Here is a 20,180-nt window from a genome sequence, read left to right on the forward strand (position 1 = left end):
CCCCTGCACCTTAAAAACCTCAGTAGGGAGAAAATTTTAGGGGTTTTGGAGGTATTGGGGATTGAAACCAGGGGTGCTCTAACACTGGGTTACATCCCCAGTCCTTTTTAATTTTGAGACAGGTTCATGTTGAATTGCTGGGACTGGCCTTGAACTTGTGATCCTCCTGCCTTAGCCTCCCAAGCAGCTGGGATTACAGGGCCTGAGTCACTGTGTAGAAAATGTAAGTTTTGGTATTGTCTTCTGGGTTGGTTTGTTTCAAATTCCCTTATCATTTGCTTCACATAGTTTTATAGAATTTTGTGGTATTTTTTCTCCTATTAAAAATTAGCTCATTAATTAGATTTATTCTTTTTTCTCATTTTTTGTACTCACCCTTCTATTGTCTTTCTTCCTCATCTCATTTATCTTCATTCCCCCATTTTTTCCATCTCTTGTCTTTCCTTCTTTTCCTTTTCCTGTTTTATATAGTATCAATTTTATATTCCTTATTGCTTAATTTTTCTATTCTATATTATTACTCCAGTTTTCTTCTGCTTATTAACTGAAGTTGAGAGAACATTTTAAATAAGTTTTTATTATGTTAGTTTAAGATTTGCTTTCAAATTTTCATTGCCCACTGGTAGTTTTTCCTCTTTTCAAAGTAGTACTAGGAACTGAAAACAGCACAATGAACACACTGGGATATACCACCAGCATGGGAAACATAGTAAAGAAAAAGCAGGTCACTAAAATGACTTCCTCATACAGTACAAGAGATATCTATCCCACCACATGTACAAATCTTAATATGGACACACAGGAAGCATGAGAAAATGAGATAATAAAACACCTTTCATAACTGCAATAACTGAATCCATAGAGGGCAAAGCAGAAGAAATACCAGATAAAGAATTCAAAAAGTGCCAGGTACAGTGTAATCCCAACAGGTCAGGAGGCTGAGGCAGGAGGATGGCAAACTTAAAGACAGCCTCAATCTCAGCAACCTGGACCCTGTCTCAAAATTTTCAAAAGGCTTGGGGATATGGCTCAGTGGTTAAGCACCCTGGGTTTAATCCCTAGTACCAAAGGAAAAAAAAATTCAAAAAGTTGTCAAAATAATCAGTGTATTAAAAGAAGAACTAAGGAATGAACTAAAGGAGATAATACAAAGGAGGACTTCAATAAATGGAGATTATAAAAAAGAATCAAACAAAAAAAAGCAATAAACTGCATTTTAAAATTCAGTGAGGCTCACCAACAGACTAGATATCAAGCAGGTAAAAGAACATTAGGGTTCAAAATAAGATGGATGAACTAGAACACTCAGTAATAAAGAGGGAGGGAACCCAACTATGAGCAGAAAATATAAGAGCTTTGAGACAAACATTAAATATCAAATTCATGAGTCATAGAGGGAGGAGTGAAGATTCAGACTAATGGCATAGAAAGTTAGTTGAAGGAAATAATAGAAAATTTCCTTAACCTTTGTAATACGCAGGTACTGGAGACCACTAGAACTCCAAATAGACATGACTAGAAAACAACTTCTCTACAACACAATTAAAATTACGAATTCAGAACAAAGGAAAAAATTCTAAAGATTTTAAGGGAGAAGCGTCCAGTCATTTATAAAAGCAAACCCAGTAGAACAGCTAACTTCCCAGCAAAACCCTAAAGCCCGAGAGGACCTGGAGTGATATATTTCAAACCTTAAATGAAAATAACTACCAACCTGGATTATTATATCCAAAGAAACTACCATTCAGAATTAAAGAAGGAATAAAAACCTTTCAAGATAAGCAGAAACTAAAGGAATTCATGAACATTAAGTCAGCGCTGTAGAACATATTTAAAGGAATCCTATACACACACACACACACACACACACACACACATACACTGATGATAAAAGGGCAGGGGAAAGAAGGAATCTCATTAGAAGAATAGATAAGCGAATCAAAATTAGGAATGAATTAAACATTAGAATAAAACAAAATGACAGGAAATAAAACATCTCTCTTTAACAACACTAAATGTAAATGGTCTTAATTCTTTAATCAGAAGAACTGGAATGGCTGACTGTATTAAAAAACAAGACCCAACTTTATGTTGTCCACAAGAATCACACCTCACTGGCAAAGACATGCAGAGACTGAAAATGAAAGGATGGAAAATATTCCATGCAAATGAAGTCTGAACACAAGAAGTAGCTATTTTCATATCTGACAAAGCAGACTTGAAGCCAAAATTAGAAGAAACAAAGAAAGTCACTACATACTGGCAAAGGTAACAATCAATCAAGAAGATACAATGAATGTAAATATTTATTCCCTGAATGTCAATGCATCCAAGTTGACATGCAGGGACAGAAAAACCCCAATACAATAATGTGGGTGACTTTAATACACTCTCATTGGTCACCCGTACCAAAAAATAAAATAAAATTTACAAAGATAAAACTGGATCAAAGTTAAACTAGATCAAATGGACTTAATTGAGACCTATAAAATATTTCATTCAATAGCTGAAGACACTTTATTTCAGCTACTCATGGACTTTCTCCAAAATAGATCACATATTGGGCCATAAAGTCAATCTTAGAAATAAAAAAGTGAATTAATTCCTTACATCTTATTAGATCATAATGGAATGAAAATAAAAATCAACAGCACAAAAAATTATAGAAACTACAAAAATACATGAAGAATGAGCAAAAACTTTTGGGTAATGAAAACAACATATCCAAACCTAGGGGTATAGTCAAGGGAGTTCTAAGAGGGAAGTTTATAGATATGAGTACCTACATTAAAAAAATTAGATCTCAAATAATCTAATGATGAATTTCAAGGTCTTAGAAAAATAATAACAAACCAAATCCAAAACCCATATTAGGAAAAGAATCATAAAGATCAGAGATAAAATCGAAGAAATATAGAAAAAGAACAATTCCAAGGATCAGCAAATCAAAGATTTGGTTCTTTGTAAAGAAAAACAAAATTGATAAGCCCTTAGCAAAACTAACAAAAGGAAAGAGATAAGACACAAATGACAAATTTAGAGATGAAAAAGGGATATTACAAGAGATACCACTGAAATCCAGAGAATCTTCAGGGAATATTTTGGAATTTATACCCCAATAAGTTGGAAAATCTAGAAGATGGATAAATTTCAAAAAACACATGACCTACCAAAATTGAGCCAAGAGGATATAGAAAATTTATACACACCAATAAGAAACAATAAGGCTGAATCAGTAATCAAAAGTCACACCTCCCATGAATTCATTCATGGACCAATGAATTCACAGCTGAATTTTACCAGATCTTTGTTGAACACCAACATTTCTCAAGTTATTCCATGAAATTGAAAGGGCAAAAGTACCTCTAAACTCATTCTAAGAAGTCAGTATCATTCTGACTCCAAAGTTGGATAAGGACACATCAAATAAAAAATTAAAAACCAATATCCTTGATGAATATAAATGCAAAAATTCTTGCAAACTAAATTCAATACTACACTAAAAAGATCATACACTGTGATCAAGACAGTTCCATTCCAAGGATGCTTCAATATACACAAATCAATAAATGTAAAATATCACGTAAATAGAATCCACAACAAAAGTCACATGATCATCTTAATAGATGTAGAAAAGGCCTTTGACAAAATTCAACACCTTTCATGATAAAAACCCTACAGAAACTAGGGATAGAAGAAATGTACTTCAACATAATAAAGCTGTACATTTTACACCCAAACCCAACATCACACTAAGTAGGGAAAAACAAAGCATTTCATCTATAATCAAGAATAAGACAAGGATGTTCGCACTTATAACTCCTATTCAGTGTAGTACTTAAAATTTTAGCATTCAAGCAAATTAATGGGATCTAAATAGTAAACAAGTCAATTATCCCTATTTGCAGATAATATGATCCCAATCTTACAAAATCCTAAAAGTTCCACCAGAAGACTTCTAGAGCTGATCAACAAATTCAGTAAAGTAGCAAAATATAAAATCAACAGCCTATACAGTAATAATGAATTCGTTGAGAAAGAAATTAGGAAACAATTCCATACAAACTAAACCAAGATAAAATGCCCAGGAATAAATCTAACCAAGGAGGTGAAAGACCTCTAAAAAAAATTATAGAACATTGAGAAATAGAAGACACTAGCATATGGAAATATCTCCCATATTCATGAATAGGCAGAATTAATATTGTTAAAATGGCCATATTACCAAAAGCAATATACAGGTTCAATGCAATCCTCATTAAAATGTCAATGATATTCTTCACAAAACTAGAAAAAACAATCCTAATAGTCACATAGAGGAACAAAAGACCCAGAATAGTTACAGCAACCCTGGCAAAAAAGAGCAATGCTAGAGGCATCGCAATACCTGATTTCAAATTATACTACAGAGCCATAGTAACAAAAACAATATAGTACTGGCACAAAAACATAGATCAATAGGATAGAAAAAAAGAGAGACAAACCCATACAGCTACAATCATCTTATTCTTAACAAAGCTGCCAAAAATTCCTGTGGGGTGTGGTGGGGGAGAACAGTTTCTTTGACAAATGGTGCTGGGAAAACTGGATATCCATATCTAGAAGAACCAAACTAGATCCCCCTCTCTTATACAAAGTCAATTCAAAGTGGATCAAAGACCTAGATATAAGACCAGAAACTTATAATTACTAAAAGAAAACAGAGGGGCAACATTTCAATATGTAACCACAAGCAATGACTTCCAGAACAGGACTCCTATAGCTCAGTAAATAAAACCAAATATTGATAAATGGGATGGCATCAAATTAAAGTTTCTGTACAGCAAGGCTAAAAATTAACAGTGTGAAGAGACAACCCACAGAATGGAAGAAAATCTTTGCCAGCTCCTCTTCTGATATAAAATTATTATCCATAATACATAAAAAACTCAAGAAATGCAACACCAAAAAAAAAAAAAAAAAAAAAAAAAAAACCCAGGAAACTCTTTTAGTAAATGGGCAAATGAACTAAACACATTTTTCAAAATAAGTACAAATGGCCATCAATCATATAAAAATGTTCAACATCTTTAGCCAACAGGCACATGCAAATCAAGTCAAAACTACATTGAGTTCCCATCTCACCTCAGTTAGAATTGTAATCATCAAGTATATAAACAGCAATAAATGCAGGTATGGATATGGGGAAAAAGAATTCGTATTCATTGTTGACAGGAATGAAAATTGTTTTAGCTATTATGGAAATCAATATGGAGGCTTCTCAAAAAAAAAAAAAAACTAAAAATAGAATTACCATATGATCCAGGTATACCATGAAAGAATTAAAGTCAGTATACTTTAGAGATACAGGCATTCCCAGGTTTATCGGCGTAATTCACAATAGTCAAACTACAAAACCAACCTAGATATCTGTCAACAAATGAATGGATAAAGAAAATGTGGTGTATATATACACAATGGAGTTGTATTCAGTCATAAAGAATGAAACAATGTCATTTGCAGGAAAAGAGATGGAACTGGAAGAGTATGATGTTTAAGCAAATAAGTCAGAAAGACAATTATCTGATCTTTTTTTTTTTTCTTCCATGTGGAAGCTAGAAGAAGGTGGGGAATAGATGCCACAAAAGTAGAAGGGAGACTATGAGGAAGTGGAAGGGACCTGGGAAGAGAGGGTGGGAGGGCAAGGTGAAGTACTGGGAATAAAACTAATCATTAAGTTACATGCAAATATGCCACTATAAAGCTCATTATTCTGTATAATTAATATGCACTAATAAATGTCAATCTTCATGATGTTGAAATTGGCAATTGGTTTTTAGATATGACATCAAAAGCATGAATTAAAAAAAGCATACTGAACTTCATCAAAATGAAAATCCATTTTCCATCAAAAGATACCATTACTACTAAAGAAAAACATTTGAAAATCAGATATCTGATAAGGGTCTCATACAGAATATATAAAGAACTTTAAACTTGACAGCTCAGTTCAAAAAGGAGCAAAGGAATTGGATAGACATTTCTTTAAAGAAGATACACAATGGATAACAAGCACATAAAGGGAAATTCTGCATAATTAATCATTTGAGATGCAAATCAAAATCACAGTGAGAGATTACTTCATACCTATTAGGATGGTACTATGTGTTGAACTGTGTGCCTCAAAAAATAAAATAAATTGAAATCCTCATTCTCACTACCTCAGAATGTCATAACATGATCTTATTGGAAATAGGATAGTTATAGAGGTAATTAAAATAAGGTCGCTGTGAGGAGCCCTCATTCAGTATTACTGATATCCTTAAAAGGAGAAACTAGACACAGAATGCACAGAGCAAAAGTAGTAAGAAGACACATAGGGAGAATGTCATGTGGAAATAAAGGTAGAAGCAGGAGTAATTCATCTAACAGTACTTCACAGCCTTCAGAAGGAGCCAACACTGCCAACACCTTGATATCAGACTCTAGCCTCCAGAATTGAGACAATTTGATACCTAGATACCTAGTTTTGAGACAAACTAGATACCTAGTTTGTTACACCAGCCCTAAGAAACTAATGCAAATACATAAATATATATTTTAAAAATGAAAATAATTGGAGAGAAGGTGGAGAGATTGGGATCCTTGTACATTGCTGCTGAGAAGGTAAAATGTGCAGGTATAGCCTCTGTGGAAATCCGTTTGATAGCTCCTCAATGAATTAAAGAACTACCATATGACTCAAGTGTGTTCCTAGGTATAACCCAAGAGAACTAAAAGCAGTTTCTCAAGTACTTGTACATGCATGTTCACAGAAGCACTATTCACAATTGCCAAAAAGAGGCAATCCAGGGTTCATCAGTGGATGAATGGATACATAAAATAGGATGTAGCTATAAGAATATAATATTATTCAGCCAATAAAAAGATTGAAACATACAAAACATGGGTGACTTTGAAAACAAACTATATGAAACAAGGCAGAAACTAAAGGCCACATGGTCTATGAGTACACTTAAAGGAAATACCAAAATAGATACATCCATAGAGATTTAAGGCAGACTGTTGTTTTATCTGGAGCTGGGGATTGATTGTTTAATGGGTACTGGGTTTTCTATAGATGTGTTGAAAATATTTTTGAACTTGACAATGTTCATTAATACAGCATTATGAATGTACTAAATGTGCTAAATTGTATACTTTAAAATGATATGTCAAATTCACTGCAATAAAAGCAACTAGATCTTTTGAAACCCTGTTATCACCTATAATTTGCATTTTGTGAGTCAGTTTCATCTTTATATTTGCAAATGTTTAAATAATACAACATACACATTGCTAAATTTAGGCACATAAAAATTACTATTCACTTCACAGTAGTAGCTTTTCATGAAAGAAGAAACCTAAAAGAATTTCAATTGAATTTTTAAATAAATGCTATAGAGAAGTAGAACAATGTAGTAGAAGGCAGCGGACATGATCTTCAGTGAAAGGTACAGGTGTGAATCCTGGACTTACTAAACATTAGCTCAATGGTTTCATCTATAAAATAGGGATAATATTGTGGTCAGAATCAAAAGAGATATAGTACTTGACAAAGTATGCCAAAAAGTAAAAATAAAGTACAGTGCTTTCAAATTACTGTTTCTAGCACACCATGAAATTTTCAAGCACACCATGAAATATTAAAATAAGAAAAAATACTAAGGTGTAAAAAAGCATTCAGGGATTAAAATAAAAGGTGTTAACCTCATTGTGGCATATATTATAATATTAGTCTATGACCAACAATTGTTGCTTGTTGATTAAACTGTTAGAATCCAATATATATTATATATGATTTAGTATAGCAAACAATTTTCCTAGTAAAATATAACACAGCACACTGTTATGGGCACTGGTAATAAAACAACAATTTGAAAGTTCCATATATCTATTTTCACAATAGGAAAAAAATCTCTTCAGAGAAATAAATGTGCTCCACACTACAGATTTTATTCTCAATATTTTAAGCCTTGAATTTTCTAAATCTAAAACTATAGTATTTCCATCATAAAATTGCAGTTTTTAATGAAAATCTGAAAAATAAAAGGAAAACTGAAACCCCAAATAAGTGTCTTAGAATAATTGGAAAAAATTCAGGCATCTAATATAAGTAGTATTGATAGACATGTTTAACTAAAATTAACACAACATTGATGGGATTATCAACTATTGGAAAATTTTAAGAAATGTTAATGAAAGTGAATTAACATTAAATGCACACCAATATTTTAAAGGGAAAAAGCTAAAGTGTTCATAAAAATTTAACCAATATAATTTCTAGACTTATATATTATTTATTCATTGGTCAACAGCTACATACTGTTGAGAGCATTTCTCACGAGTTTCAAGTTTCTAACATTTCACAATCAGAGGCAACACTGGCCTTTGTTCCAGACCATATTTTCAGGGACGTAAATATAACAGACATTGGAAGACAGAGTGCCTTCTTCTGAATTAAAGGCTTCCTTACTGTCCATTATAAAAGACTGATTCCCTAGACTCTAGTTTTTACGATATTAGTACACAAATATTGTAATATATGCTACTGTGAAGTTAACACCTTTTGTTTAAATTTTGGGTAAGTTTATGCATGTGTAAGTTTATAAGAAACCGTCAAATCCCTTTTCAAAGTGGTTTATCACTTGCATTTCCTCCAGCAAGGTATGAGACTGTGTAGCATTACATCTTCTCTATTTTTAGTTGGTACTGCCAGACTTTTATTAGACCAACTACAATAAACCTTCAATAATGAATTTTGTCATGTGTTTATCATTCACATATTTTCTTTGGGGTAATATCTATTCAAATGTTTTATACATTTTAAAAACTTTTTTCTGATTGAGTTTTCAGAGTTCTTTGTATGTTTTCAATAGAAGTATTTTTTAATAAAATATATGATTTGCAAACATTTTCTTCCAATCTGTGGCTTACCTTATTCTCTTAACACCTCTTTTATAAAGTAAAAATTTGAACTTTTTAATAAAGATTAATCTATGTATCACTATTTTCATTCATGGAATATGCCAAATACAAACAGATTTTATGTTTTCTTTGAGAAGTTTTACATTTATAGTTAGATTTATAGTTAAGACCCATTTCAAATTTATTTTTATATAAAGCAAGAACTTTTGTTATGGTTTAGATATGAGGAGTCCCCTAAAAGCTCATGTGTAAGACAATGCAAGAAAGAGGTGAAATAATTGGGTTATGAGAGCTTTAACATAATCAGTGTGTTAATCCCCTAATAGGAATTAACTGGGTAGGAACTGTAGGCAGGTAGGGTATGACTGGAAGAGGTAGGTCATTGGGGGTAAGGGAGTACTTTAGGGTATATATTTTGTTCTTAGTGAGCAGAGTTCTCTTTGCTTCCTGGTGTGATGTCTGAGGCTACCTTCCTCTGCTACACCCTTGGCCATGATGTTCTGCCTCACTTAGCGCCCAGAGCAATGAAATCAGTTATTTATGTACTGAGACCTCTGAAACTGTGAGCCCCAAATAAACTTTTCCTCCTCTAAAATTGCTCTTGTCAGGTCTTTTGGTCACGGCAGTGAAAAAGCTTACTGAAACAACTGTCCAGGTTGGTGTTTTTGTCTTTTTGCATATAGACATCCAGTTCTTCCAGAACAATTTATTGGAAAGACCATCATTTTCCCTATTTAATTGTCCTGGCACCTTTGTTTAAAAAATCAGCTACCAGTTAATATGTGGGCTATATGTTCAATTGATTCTATCATTTCCCAAATAATGTACTATCTTAATTATTAGTAGCTCTATAGTTAAGACTTGAAGTCAGGTAGTATGTGCATCCAATTTTGTTCTTTGATTATTTTCATCAGTGTTTTAGCATAACAATCTTGCATGTATTTTGTCTTCTCAGTTCAGTTCATGGTACTTTGAAAAATGTTTAATTTCCAGGAAAGTTGCTCATTTTAAGAAATATGATTTGTTTTTGTATATTGACTTAGTATCATTTCACCTTATATGTATAGTAGTATTTTGGTAGGTTCTTTGAGTTTTGTTGTTGTTACTGGAGATAATATCATTTGTGAATAAAGTTTTTTTTCATTTCTTCTTCTTTTCTCCCCTTGCTTTATTATAATGATTACAGAACCTACTTTGTACAATTTTGATTCATTTAAATTTGTAATAGATTTTTAAAGATCCTGATTATGATCTATCTGGGATACTGTTTCAGCTACACAATAAAAAAAGAATGTGTATTTTCCTGTGTTGGGTAGTGTTCTATAGATATCAGTTAGTCAAGTCAGTCAGATGAGAGTGTTGTTCAAGATTTAAATATCCTTAAGTGATTTTCTATTTGTTCTATTAACTACTGAGAAAGGAGTGCTGAAATCTCCAAGTAGAATCATGGTTTTGTCTCATTATCCTTTCAGTTTTGACTATTTTTACCTTCACTTTAGGAACCATGTTGTAAATATGGGGTATAAACATGAGGAATTTTTGTCTTGGTGAACTGAGCACCATGTTTTTCTATTTGAGGGGTGGGAGAGGGAATAAATGTACGGATCCCAAATTTCTTTGGTCATATTCTGTTGTTCAATTGCTATTAAGCTGGATACTAAGCTTATTAATTTTTAGTGACTTTTACAGTGATTTAACAATATTAAGGCTAATCACAAAAAAAATGAAATGTGATCCTAGAAGCATGCTTTTAAAAAAAGTAGGCAAGGTCTGCCAAATCTCAGTGATCTCTCTTCTGATCAAAATTTTGATCTAAAACATCTAGGTATTTCCTATAATTTGAGGCTTATTTTTCAAATAGTTTTTATTTTTCTGAAATAAAAGCTACATTGAGTTTTATCTTACACATTTTAATGGTATTTTTCTTGAGTTGCATTCACTATTTTAATGTGCACTTGAAGTTTTCAAGATCTAATCTGCACTCATGTCAACCTGCAACTAAGCATTTATCAAATGTTTTACATGGATTTTTCATTCATCAACTTTCTGCCCTTTGGAATACAGTCCAACAGTTGCTTCCCTCTACTGCAATCCACTCAATAAAGACATCACATAAAAGCAAAATATTATTTACAGTTTGCCCACATGCATAGATTTGCGTTCATCTCAGATAAAAGGTTACAATGCAGGTCCAAAGGATGATGTGGAAATTATTCAACAGCTTCATCAAAGTAAGGGATATACTTATGGATTGAGGTCAAGCAGAGAGAGAGAGTGGAGTCAATGGCAAAGAGCGTACAAATAGTCACTACTATGAAATATAAACATTAATCTTCTCAACAGATTAAGTTAATACAGATATGTTAACAGCATTTTTAAAGGTAATTTCTTTAAGACTTGTAAAAAGGTTTCTAATTCTCTTCAAGATTTTATTAATCAAATTTGTTAATGGCAGTTTCAAATCTTTCCTAAATCTAGAACACCATTCCTAACGTCTTTACTCTCTGTTGATGACCAGATCTTTTACTTTACAAAGAAGAGTAAGGCCAGCTGATATGTTCCACTAACTTCCCTTTGCTCTATCTTAAACTCTTATTTTCCACATGGGCTGAGGGACATACCTTTCTGTCTCTATCCTTTTGTCCAAGTAAATATCCTCACTTTTTCAACAAGTTACTTTTTTCACTTGTGTTCTTGAGCTCCTATCTGCCTCTCTCTGCACACACCAAGCACACTCTAGGATCCAATTCATACATAAGAATGCCCACTTACTCTTCCAACATTTTTACAGAACCTACTACGTTTAAGTCACTGAGTTATTATGAGACAGAAAGCTAAATAAAAATCCAGTTCTTTCTTTAGGAAACTCACAAACTAGTGGGAAAGATGAACAGGCAAATGAATGATTAAAATTTAACGTAACAATTGCTAAGGGCATCATATACAGTCATGGCATAAAGGAAAAGAGAGCTTACCTCTGATTGGTTAGAGATAGATATTCTTTATTTTGTATGTTCATCAAGCCCACTGTCTAATTTTTCTTTCTTCTCTTCCTACAAACAAGCTTAGGTCTCCTTCAGTCCATATTATTTTTATTTTTTTGCAGTGTTGGAGATGGAACCCAGGGCTTCGTACATGCTAGGCAAGTACTCTACCACCAAATTACACCCCAAACCCTTTCCTTTAGTCTTATACCTACAAATACACCATCCTATGATGATTAGACTAATACAATTCTGACATCCCTCATGAGTACAGTTTCTGAAAATATCATATCCACTGTTTTTTATTCATTTGTCTTTTAAATAAATGTGTTCTTGCTTTTTGTTTCCACCATTGTATTAACACTTTTTACCAAAGTCAAAGCTGAGTCACCCACTCAGCACATGCAGTCTTCACCTTAAACAGTTTCTCTACTAAAAGGGACTTAGTGAACCTTACTTCCTTCCTATATATTTTCCCCTTATCTCCTCCATTCTTGTTTAGTGTTGACTAATTCCACTTTTTTTTAATGCCTGATAAAAGTTTTAGCCAAGATTCCATTCTGAGCCATGGTTTTTTCGACTCCCTACCTCTTCTTTCCCACAGCAAAATCATGATAATTGGCTCTAAAGTAGAGTGGGGTTAAGGAAAAATATCTTGGAATTAGAAGGGCTGGTTTCAATTTCCATTTCTACCACTGATTTACTAGGGATGCACAATAGTATGTGGCATGTCACATAGAATTCCATTAAGGAAAAAAAAAAAAAAAACAAACTTTCTGATGTTCTTCCCAGTCTCACAGTCCCACAATTTTAACCAGAAAGAGCATCTGATTTCTAGTTCTAAAGTCTCTAATATGCTACAAATCTACAATCTGTCTACATTTAAATGTTCCACCTCTAAAACTGATCTCCCAAACCATCTACTTCCTTTAAGCTGCCTATTAATGTTCATACATTAATGTTTATATTGGTGCCATGATTATCCTAAACTTGACACCCTAATAATAAAATATACTTTCTCCTTTTATCCATGAATTCTCTCTTCATAACTCCCAAACTTCCTTCAAGGCCTCAAAGAGCATCTCTTCCAGGAAGTATTCCCTGCCTCCACAGCTGGTTACAGACCCTCCTTCATTACCCAAAACTCTCTTGTAACACCTGACTTACATTTTCATCTAGACCCTTTTCTGTGGGAGCAGGATTAATATCTTATTCTTCTTTGCGTAGTCCACATTATAAGATTCAAACTGAATTAACTAAACTCAATCAGAACTTTGGACACAAGTAATTTAGAGAGGCATAATAATTTAGATATTACAGCTCTAAAACACACATTGTTCTTCCAAAGCTAAAGAAGCAATTCTTTCAAAAATCCAATTCAACTCAGAAGCACACTATAAATAACAGGTTTTGCATTGTCAAAGATTTATTTCTTTAAAAAGGCAAATTAAAAGATGTACTCTTATTTTGACAATTTGAGCATTTCCTTTTTATTTATATTGTTCAGAAGACAAAGTATTTTAAAAAATTATTAGAACTAGAACTACAATCAGAAATAAAGATTAAACAAAGCAACAACTGATGCCTAACAGACCATTCAGTCAGTACACACTACATTATTGTGTGCTCAAGAAACAATTTTCCAAAATAAAATATGCTATCATTAATTTTCAGTTTCACTGATAAACTTCAACATATTACTCTTAATTATTTTTAAATGTGGTCCTCAATTGATAGAGCGAATCAAACTGAGAAGGAATAAAGGGGTAGGGGGTTCATTTTCCTTTACAACCAAGAAAAATAAAAATAGAGAGTACCAGACAGAAGAACTGGAATTTCCAAGGAAACTAAACCAGAAAAGTCAAGGTTTTAGTTGATTTCATCTACAAGATAGGGTACCTAGAGTGAGACCTGACAAACAGAACACAGTTTTATTGCAAGAACATTAAATAAACCTGAAGGATACAGAACAGAATCTGACTTACCTGGTTTATCCCTCCGGGAGAGATTTTGTATGACTGCAACTTCTGTTTCAGCAGCTCTGGATCACTGTGACGAAATGGGCACCCTGACAACAGAAAACAAACCAGCACACCAACAGGGTTATTTACCCGGGACTTGGTATAATACCACTCTCAAGAGACTCTCTAAGCTCCCTTTAATTGTCTAACAGCTTATTAATAAAAAAGCTAATTGCTCATGGGTGCAACTGCTTTCCTCTCTTTATCTAAATGACAACTTAGCTGTACGGTTATCAGGGTACTACAGACTTAAGAGTTACATAGAACATTACAGCATTCTCAAGCTAAGATGTACATGATGAGGAAAATAGCTTCAATTTTGCTACTTGCTAGCAAGTACAGATAATCACAAAGCAGCTATAACAGTTTGCCTTAAAAAAAAAAAAACCTTTATGTAATCTCATACTTTTCTAGTATAAATAAATTACATAACAGGCATATGGGAGAAGAAAATAGACAATGTAAACAAAAAGTAAAATGTAAAAATTGAGAAATATAAAAATCTAATACATTTCCCATAGAAGAGAATCCAAATAAATTTAGAGGAATCATGGAAGGAGATGATATAGACAACTTATAGTATGTCATCTCTATGTTATTTCATGAGAAAAAAAGATGGACCACTAGAAATACTTGCATAAATAAGAGCATAGAAGGATTATAATTAAAAGCTAATGTATTAGGCCAAAATCTAGTAAACTGTAGATATCCTAATAAGACACACCAGTGGTAAATAAAATACTTACTTGAAAAATTAATACAGGAAAGTCTGATTTTTTAAATCATATATATAATGGATTTTAAGTTAATTAGGAACCCATTGTTTTTAATGAAATAAACAGGAAACCAGTTGATGAGAAGATATGTAAACAAGTCAGGATGGCAAACACAAATGTATTTATCAAAAACATAACTATGCGCCCGACTACCACACCAAGGTCTGTCACCATCACCAAGCAAGCCGGCAGACAAGCCAGCCCACCTATATTGCGGAGCTAGCCAGAGGCTTCTTTATAGGCTGGTGCAGGCATTTTGAATTATTCCTGAGGGCATGGCCATCATCATTGGAAGGGCAGCTCCCTTCCTGAGACACCTACAGGAGACTGGAGGACCTTTGACAAGACTGAGGAGTCAAGAAGAGGAGGTATTGAGAGACTTGGGAACAACTCAGAGACACCGGGTGAGTCTCTCCCACTGGGCGGGTTCCCTGGATGGAGCAGTAGTCCAGGATTGCAAGAAAATTTGTGGAGTAGAGTGGCCCAGTGAGACTCCCCTGCTGGAGCTGAGAACCCAGTCAACCAGGAGCATTGCAGAGGAGGGCCGCAGAGTGAGAGGCTTCGACAGAGTGAGGATCTGAGGCCCAGGTGGTAGCTCCAGTCCCCAGGGAATGTAGCAGAGGAGGGTTGCTCAGCGAGGGAGTCTCTCGCAGGGCCAGGTTCCCCAGCCCAGGGGGCAGATCAAGAACCTGGGAACATCACAGAGAAGGGCTTCCCAGTCCAGGTGGTAGTTCTGGACCGAAGGGAACTTCTCGGAAGAGAGCTGTCCAGAGAAACGTCCCAACCAGGGCAGTAGAACCAGAGACACAGACCAAGATCAGACATGCCCCAGTCTGCAGTCTAGTCCCCCTTTGGCTGACCACAGGTCAACAAGTAGAGGGGCCTTTGTCCACTGACAGGGAATATACCCCACCTGAAGGCCACCACCCCTAGAAGGCCAGCTTCCTAGTGGAGCACCGCATTATCAACTTCCTCCAAGACTTCAGGCTACTGAAGGCTAAGAGGTGAGTTGTTGGAAATCTACAGAGAAAATATTAGTCAATAGAGGAAATCTGCAATATCCCAGAGTTCCACTATTAGAGGGGTAGATACCTGAACAATATGAGAAAACAAGGGAAGAAAATGTCCCAAACAAACCTAGATGGTATAGCAATAAAATCCAACGACAGCATGGCAGAAGAAATGACAGAAAGGGAGTTCAGAATGTACATAATTAAAATGATCAGGGAAGCAAATGAGGAGATGAAAGAGCAAATGCAGGCATCGAATGATCACACCAATTGACAGTTAAAAGAGCAAATACAGGAAGCAAAAGATCATTTCAATAAAGTGTTAGAGATATTGAAAAAAAAAAAACCAAACAGAAATCCTTGAAATGAAGGAAACAATAAACCAAATTAAAAACTCCATAGAAAGCATAACCAATAGGATAGAACACCTGGAAGACAGAACCTCAGATATCAAAGACAAAATATTTAATCTTGAAAACAAAGTTGACCAAACAGAGAAGACGGTAAGAAATAATGAACAGAATCTACAAGAACTATGGGATATCATGAAAAGGTCAAATTTAAGAATCATCGGGATTGAGGAAGGCTTAGAGAAACAAACCAAAGGAATGAACAATCTATTCAATGAAATTATAGCAGAAAATTTCTCAAATCTGAAGAATGAAATGGAAAATCAAGTACAAGAGGCTTATATGACTTCGAATACACAAAATTACAACAGACACACACCAAGGCACATTATTAGGAAAATACCTAACATACAAAATAAAGACATAATTTTAAAGTCTGTGAGAGAAAAGAATCAAATTAAATTCAGGGGGAAACCAATATGAACATAAGCAGATTTTTCAATCCAGACCCTAAAATCTAGAAGGGCCTGGAACATTTTTCAAGCACTGAAAGACAACAGATGCCAAACAAGAATCTTATGCCCAGCAAAACTTACCTTCAGATTTGATGACAAAATAAAATCCTTTCATGATAAATAAAAGCTAAAAGAATTTACAAAAAGAAAGTTACAGAACATTCTCAGGAAAATATTCCATGAGAAAGAGATGAAACACAATGATGGAAATCAGAAAGGGAGAAATTACCCTAAAGGAACAGTCAAAAAAGGAGAAATCAAAAAAAAAAAAAAAAAAGAGCCAAATGATCGGGAATACAAATCACATCTCAATAATAACCCTGAATGTTAATGGCCTGAACTCATCAAACAAAAGACACAGACTGGCAGATTGGATTAAAAAGAAAGATCCAACAATTTGCTGCCTGCAAGAGACTCATCTCATAGAAAGAGATACCCACAGACTAAAGGTGAAAGGATGGGAAAAAAACATACCATGCACATGGACATAGCAAAAAAGCTGGAATATCCATCCTCATATCAGATAATGTGGACTTCAAGCCAAAGTTAGTCAGAAGGGATAAAGAAGGACATTTCATACTGCTTAAGGGAACCATAAATCAGCAAGACATAACAATCATAAATATCTATGCCCCAAACAGTGGCTCATCCATATACGTCAAACAAATCCTTCTCAATTCCAGAAATCAAATAGACCACAACACAATAATACTAGGTGATTTCAACACACCTCTCTTACCACTGGACAGATCCTCCAAAGAAAAATTGAACAAAGAAACCACAGATCTCAAAAACACAATCAATAATTTAGACTTAACGGACATTTATAGAATATACCATCCAACCAAGAGCGAATACACTTTCTTCTCAGCAGCACATGGATCCTTCTCTAAAATAGACCATATTTTATGCCACAAAGATAATGTTAGCAAATACAAGAAGATAGAGACACTACCTTGTATTCTATCAGATCATAATGGATTGAAATTAGAAAAAAAATGACAGAGTTAAAAACAAACTACTCCAACACTTGGAGATTACATAATATGCTATTGTATGATGAATGGATAACAGAAGACATCAGGAAGGAAATTAAAAAATTCTTAGAGGTAAATGAGAACAAAGACACATCATATCAAAATCTCTGGGACACTAAGAAAGCAGTACTTAGAGGAAAATTTATTTCACGGAGAGCATTCAATAAAAGAAAAAAAAATCAACAAATAAACGACCTAACACCACAGCTCAAAGCCCTAGAAAAAGAACAGAGCAACACCAAAAGTAGTAGAAGACAGGAAATAGTTAAAATCAGAGCTGAAATCAATGAAATTGAAACAAAAAGAAACAACAGAAAAAAATGACAAAATAAATAGTTGAGTTTTTGAAAACAAAATTGATAAACCCTTAGCCACACTAACAAAGAGAAGGAGAGAGAAAACCCAAATTACTAAAATTCGGAATGAACAAGGAAACATCACAACAGAGATGAGTAAAATACAAAACATAATTAGAAGCTATTTTGAAAATCTATACTCCAACAAAATAGAAAATCTCAAAGACATCAACAGCTTTCTAGAGATCTATGAATTACCTGAACAGAACCAGGAGGACATGCGCAATTTAAAAGGAACACTCATACATTGCTGGTGGGGTTGCAAATTAGTGCAGCCACTTTGGAAAGCAGTATGGAGATTCCTCAGAAAGCTTGGAATGGAAACGCCATTTGACCCAGCTATCCCACTCCTTGGCCTATACCCAAAGGACTTAAAATCAGCATAGTACAGAGATACAGCCACATCAATGTTCATTGCTGCTCAATTCACCATAGCCAGATTGTGGAACCAACCTAGATGCCCTTCAGTTGATGAATGGATAAAGAAACTGTGGCATATATATACAATGGAATATTACTCCGCAATGAAGAATGATAAAATTATGGCATTTGCAGGCAAATGGATGAAATTGGAGAATATCATGCTAAGTGAGATAAGCCAATCTCGAAAAACTAAAGGACGAATGATCTTGCTGATAAGTGGATGAGGACATATATTGGGGGGTGGGAAGGGTTAGCATTAGGTTTAGGGTGAGGTTTAGGGTTAGGGATAAGGAGTGCGGTAAGAATGAAGGAAAGAAGGACTGTATAGAGGGAAAAGAGGGGTGGGAGCGTGGGGGGGGGGGGAAAAAAAATAATGAATCAGACATCATTGCCCTACGTAAATGTACGATTACACAAATGGTATGCCTTGACTCCATGTACAAATAGAGAAACAACATGTATCCCATTTGTATACAATAATAATTAAAAAATAATAAATAAATAAATAAATAAAATAAAATAGATCAATTTCAAGTAATGAAATAGAAGTCATCAAAAGCCTACCAACAAAGAAAAGTTCAGGACCAGATGGGTTCTCAGCCGAGTTCTACAAAACCTTTAAAGAAGAGCTCATTCCAATACTTCTCAAAGTATTTCATGAAATAGAAGAGGAGGAACCCTCCCAAACCCATTCTATGAAGCCAATATCATCACCCTTATACCTAAACCTGACAGAGACACATCAAGGAAAGAAAATTTCAGACCAATATCCTTAATGAACATTGATGCAAAAATTCTCAACAAAATCTTAGCAAATCGCATACAAAAATATATTAAAAAGATAGTGCACCACGATCAAGTGGGTTTTATCCCAGGGATGCAAGGTTGGTTCAACATTCGGAAATCAATAAATATATCAACACACTTAAAGTCAAGAATCACATGATTATTGCGATAGATGCAGAAAAAGCATTGGATAAAATACAACATCCCTTCAAGCTCAAAACACTAGAAAAAATTGGGATAGTGGGAACATTCCTTAACATTGTAAAGGCCATCCATGCTAAGTCCATGGCCAATATCATTCTAAATGGTGAAAAACTGAAAGCATTCCCCCTAAAAACTGGAACAAGGCAGGGATGCCCTCTTTTACCACTTCTATTCAACCTTGTCCTCGAAACTCTAGCCAGAGCAATTAGACAGACCAAGGAAATTACAGGGATACGAATAGGAAAAGAAGAACTCAAACTATTCCTATTTGCTGATGATATGATTATATATTTAGAGGAACCAGGGAATTCCACCAGAAAAACTTTTAGAACCTATAAGTGAATTCAGTAAAGTAGCAGGATATAAGATCAATGCTCATAAATCCAATGCATTTTTATACATAAGTGATGAATCTTCAGAAAGAGAAAGTAGGAAAACTACCCCATTCACAACAGCTTTGAAAAAAATAAAATACTTGGGAATCAATCTCACAAAAGAGGTGAAAGACCTGTACAATGAGAACTACAGAACACTAAAGAAAGAAATTCAAGAAAACCTTAGAAGATGGAAAGATCTCCCATGTTCTTGGATAGGAAGAATTAATATTGTCAAAATGGCCATACTACCAAAAGTTCTATACAGATTCAATGCAATTCCAATTAAAATCCCAATGATGTACCTTACAGAAATAGAGCAAGCAATCATGAAATTCATCTGGAAGAATAAGAAACCCAGAATAGCTAAAGCAATCCTTAGCAGAAAGAGTGAAGCA

At 34.3% G+C, this 20,180-nt stretch overlaps 1 protein-coding gene across 1 annotated transcript in view; it reads right to left on the reverse strand.

The window, feature by feature from the left end:
- Prim2 (DNA primase subunit 2) overlaps positions 1-20,180 on the reverse strand; it is a 283,327-nt gene that overhangs the window by 23,701 nt on the left and 239,446 nt on the right. Inside the window, exon 12 of the mRNA XM_047558364.1 lies at positions 13,916-13,998. Within this exon, the coding sequence (XP_047414320.1) occupies positions 13,916-13,998 (83 nt within the window). The remainder of the gene's footprint in view (positions 1-13,915; positions 13,999-20,180) is intronic.

This window comes from Sciurus carolinensis, chromosome 7 (assembly GCF_902686445.1).
Source record: "Sciurus carolinensis chromosome 7, mSciCar1.2, whole genome shotgun sequence".
Lineage (NCBI taxonomy): Eukaryota > Metazoa > Chordata > Mammalia > Rodentia > Sciuridae > Sciurus > Sciurus carolinensis.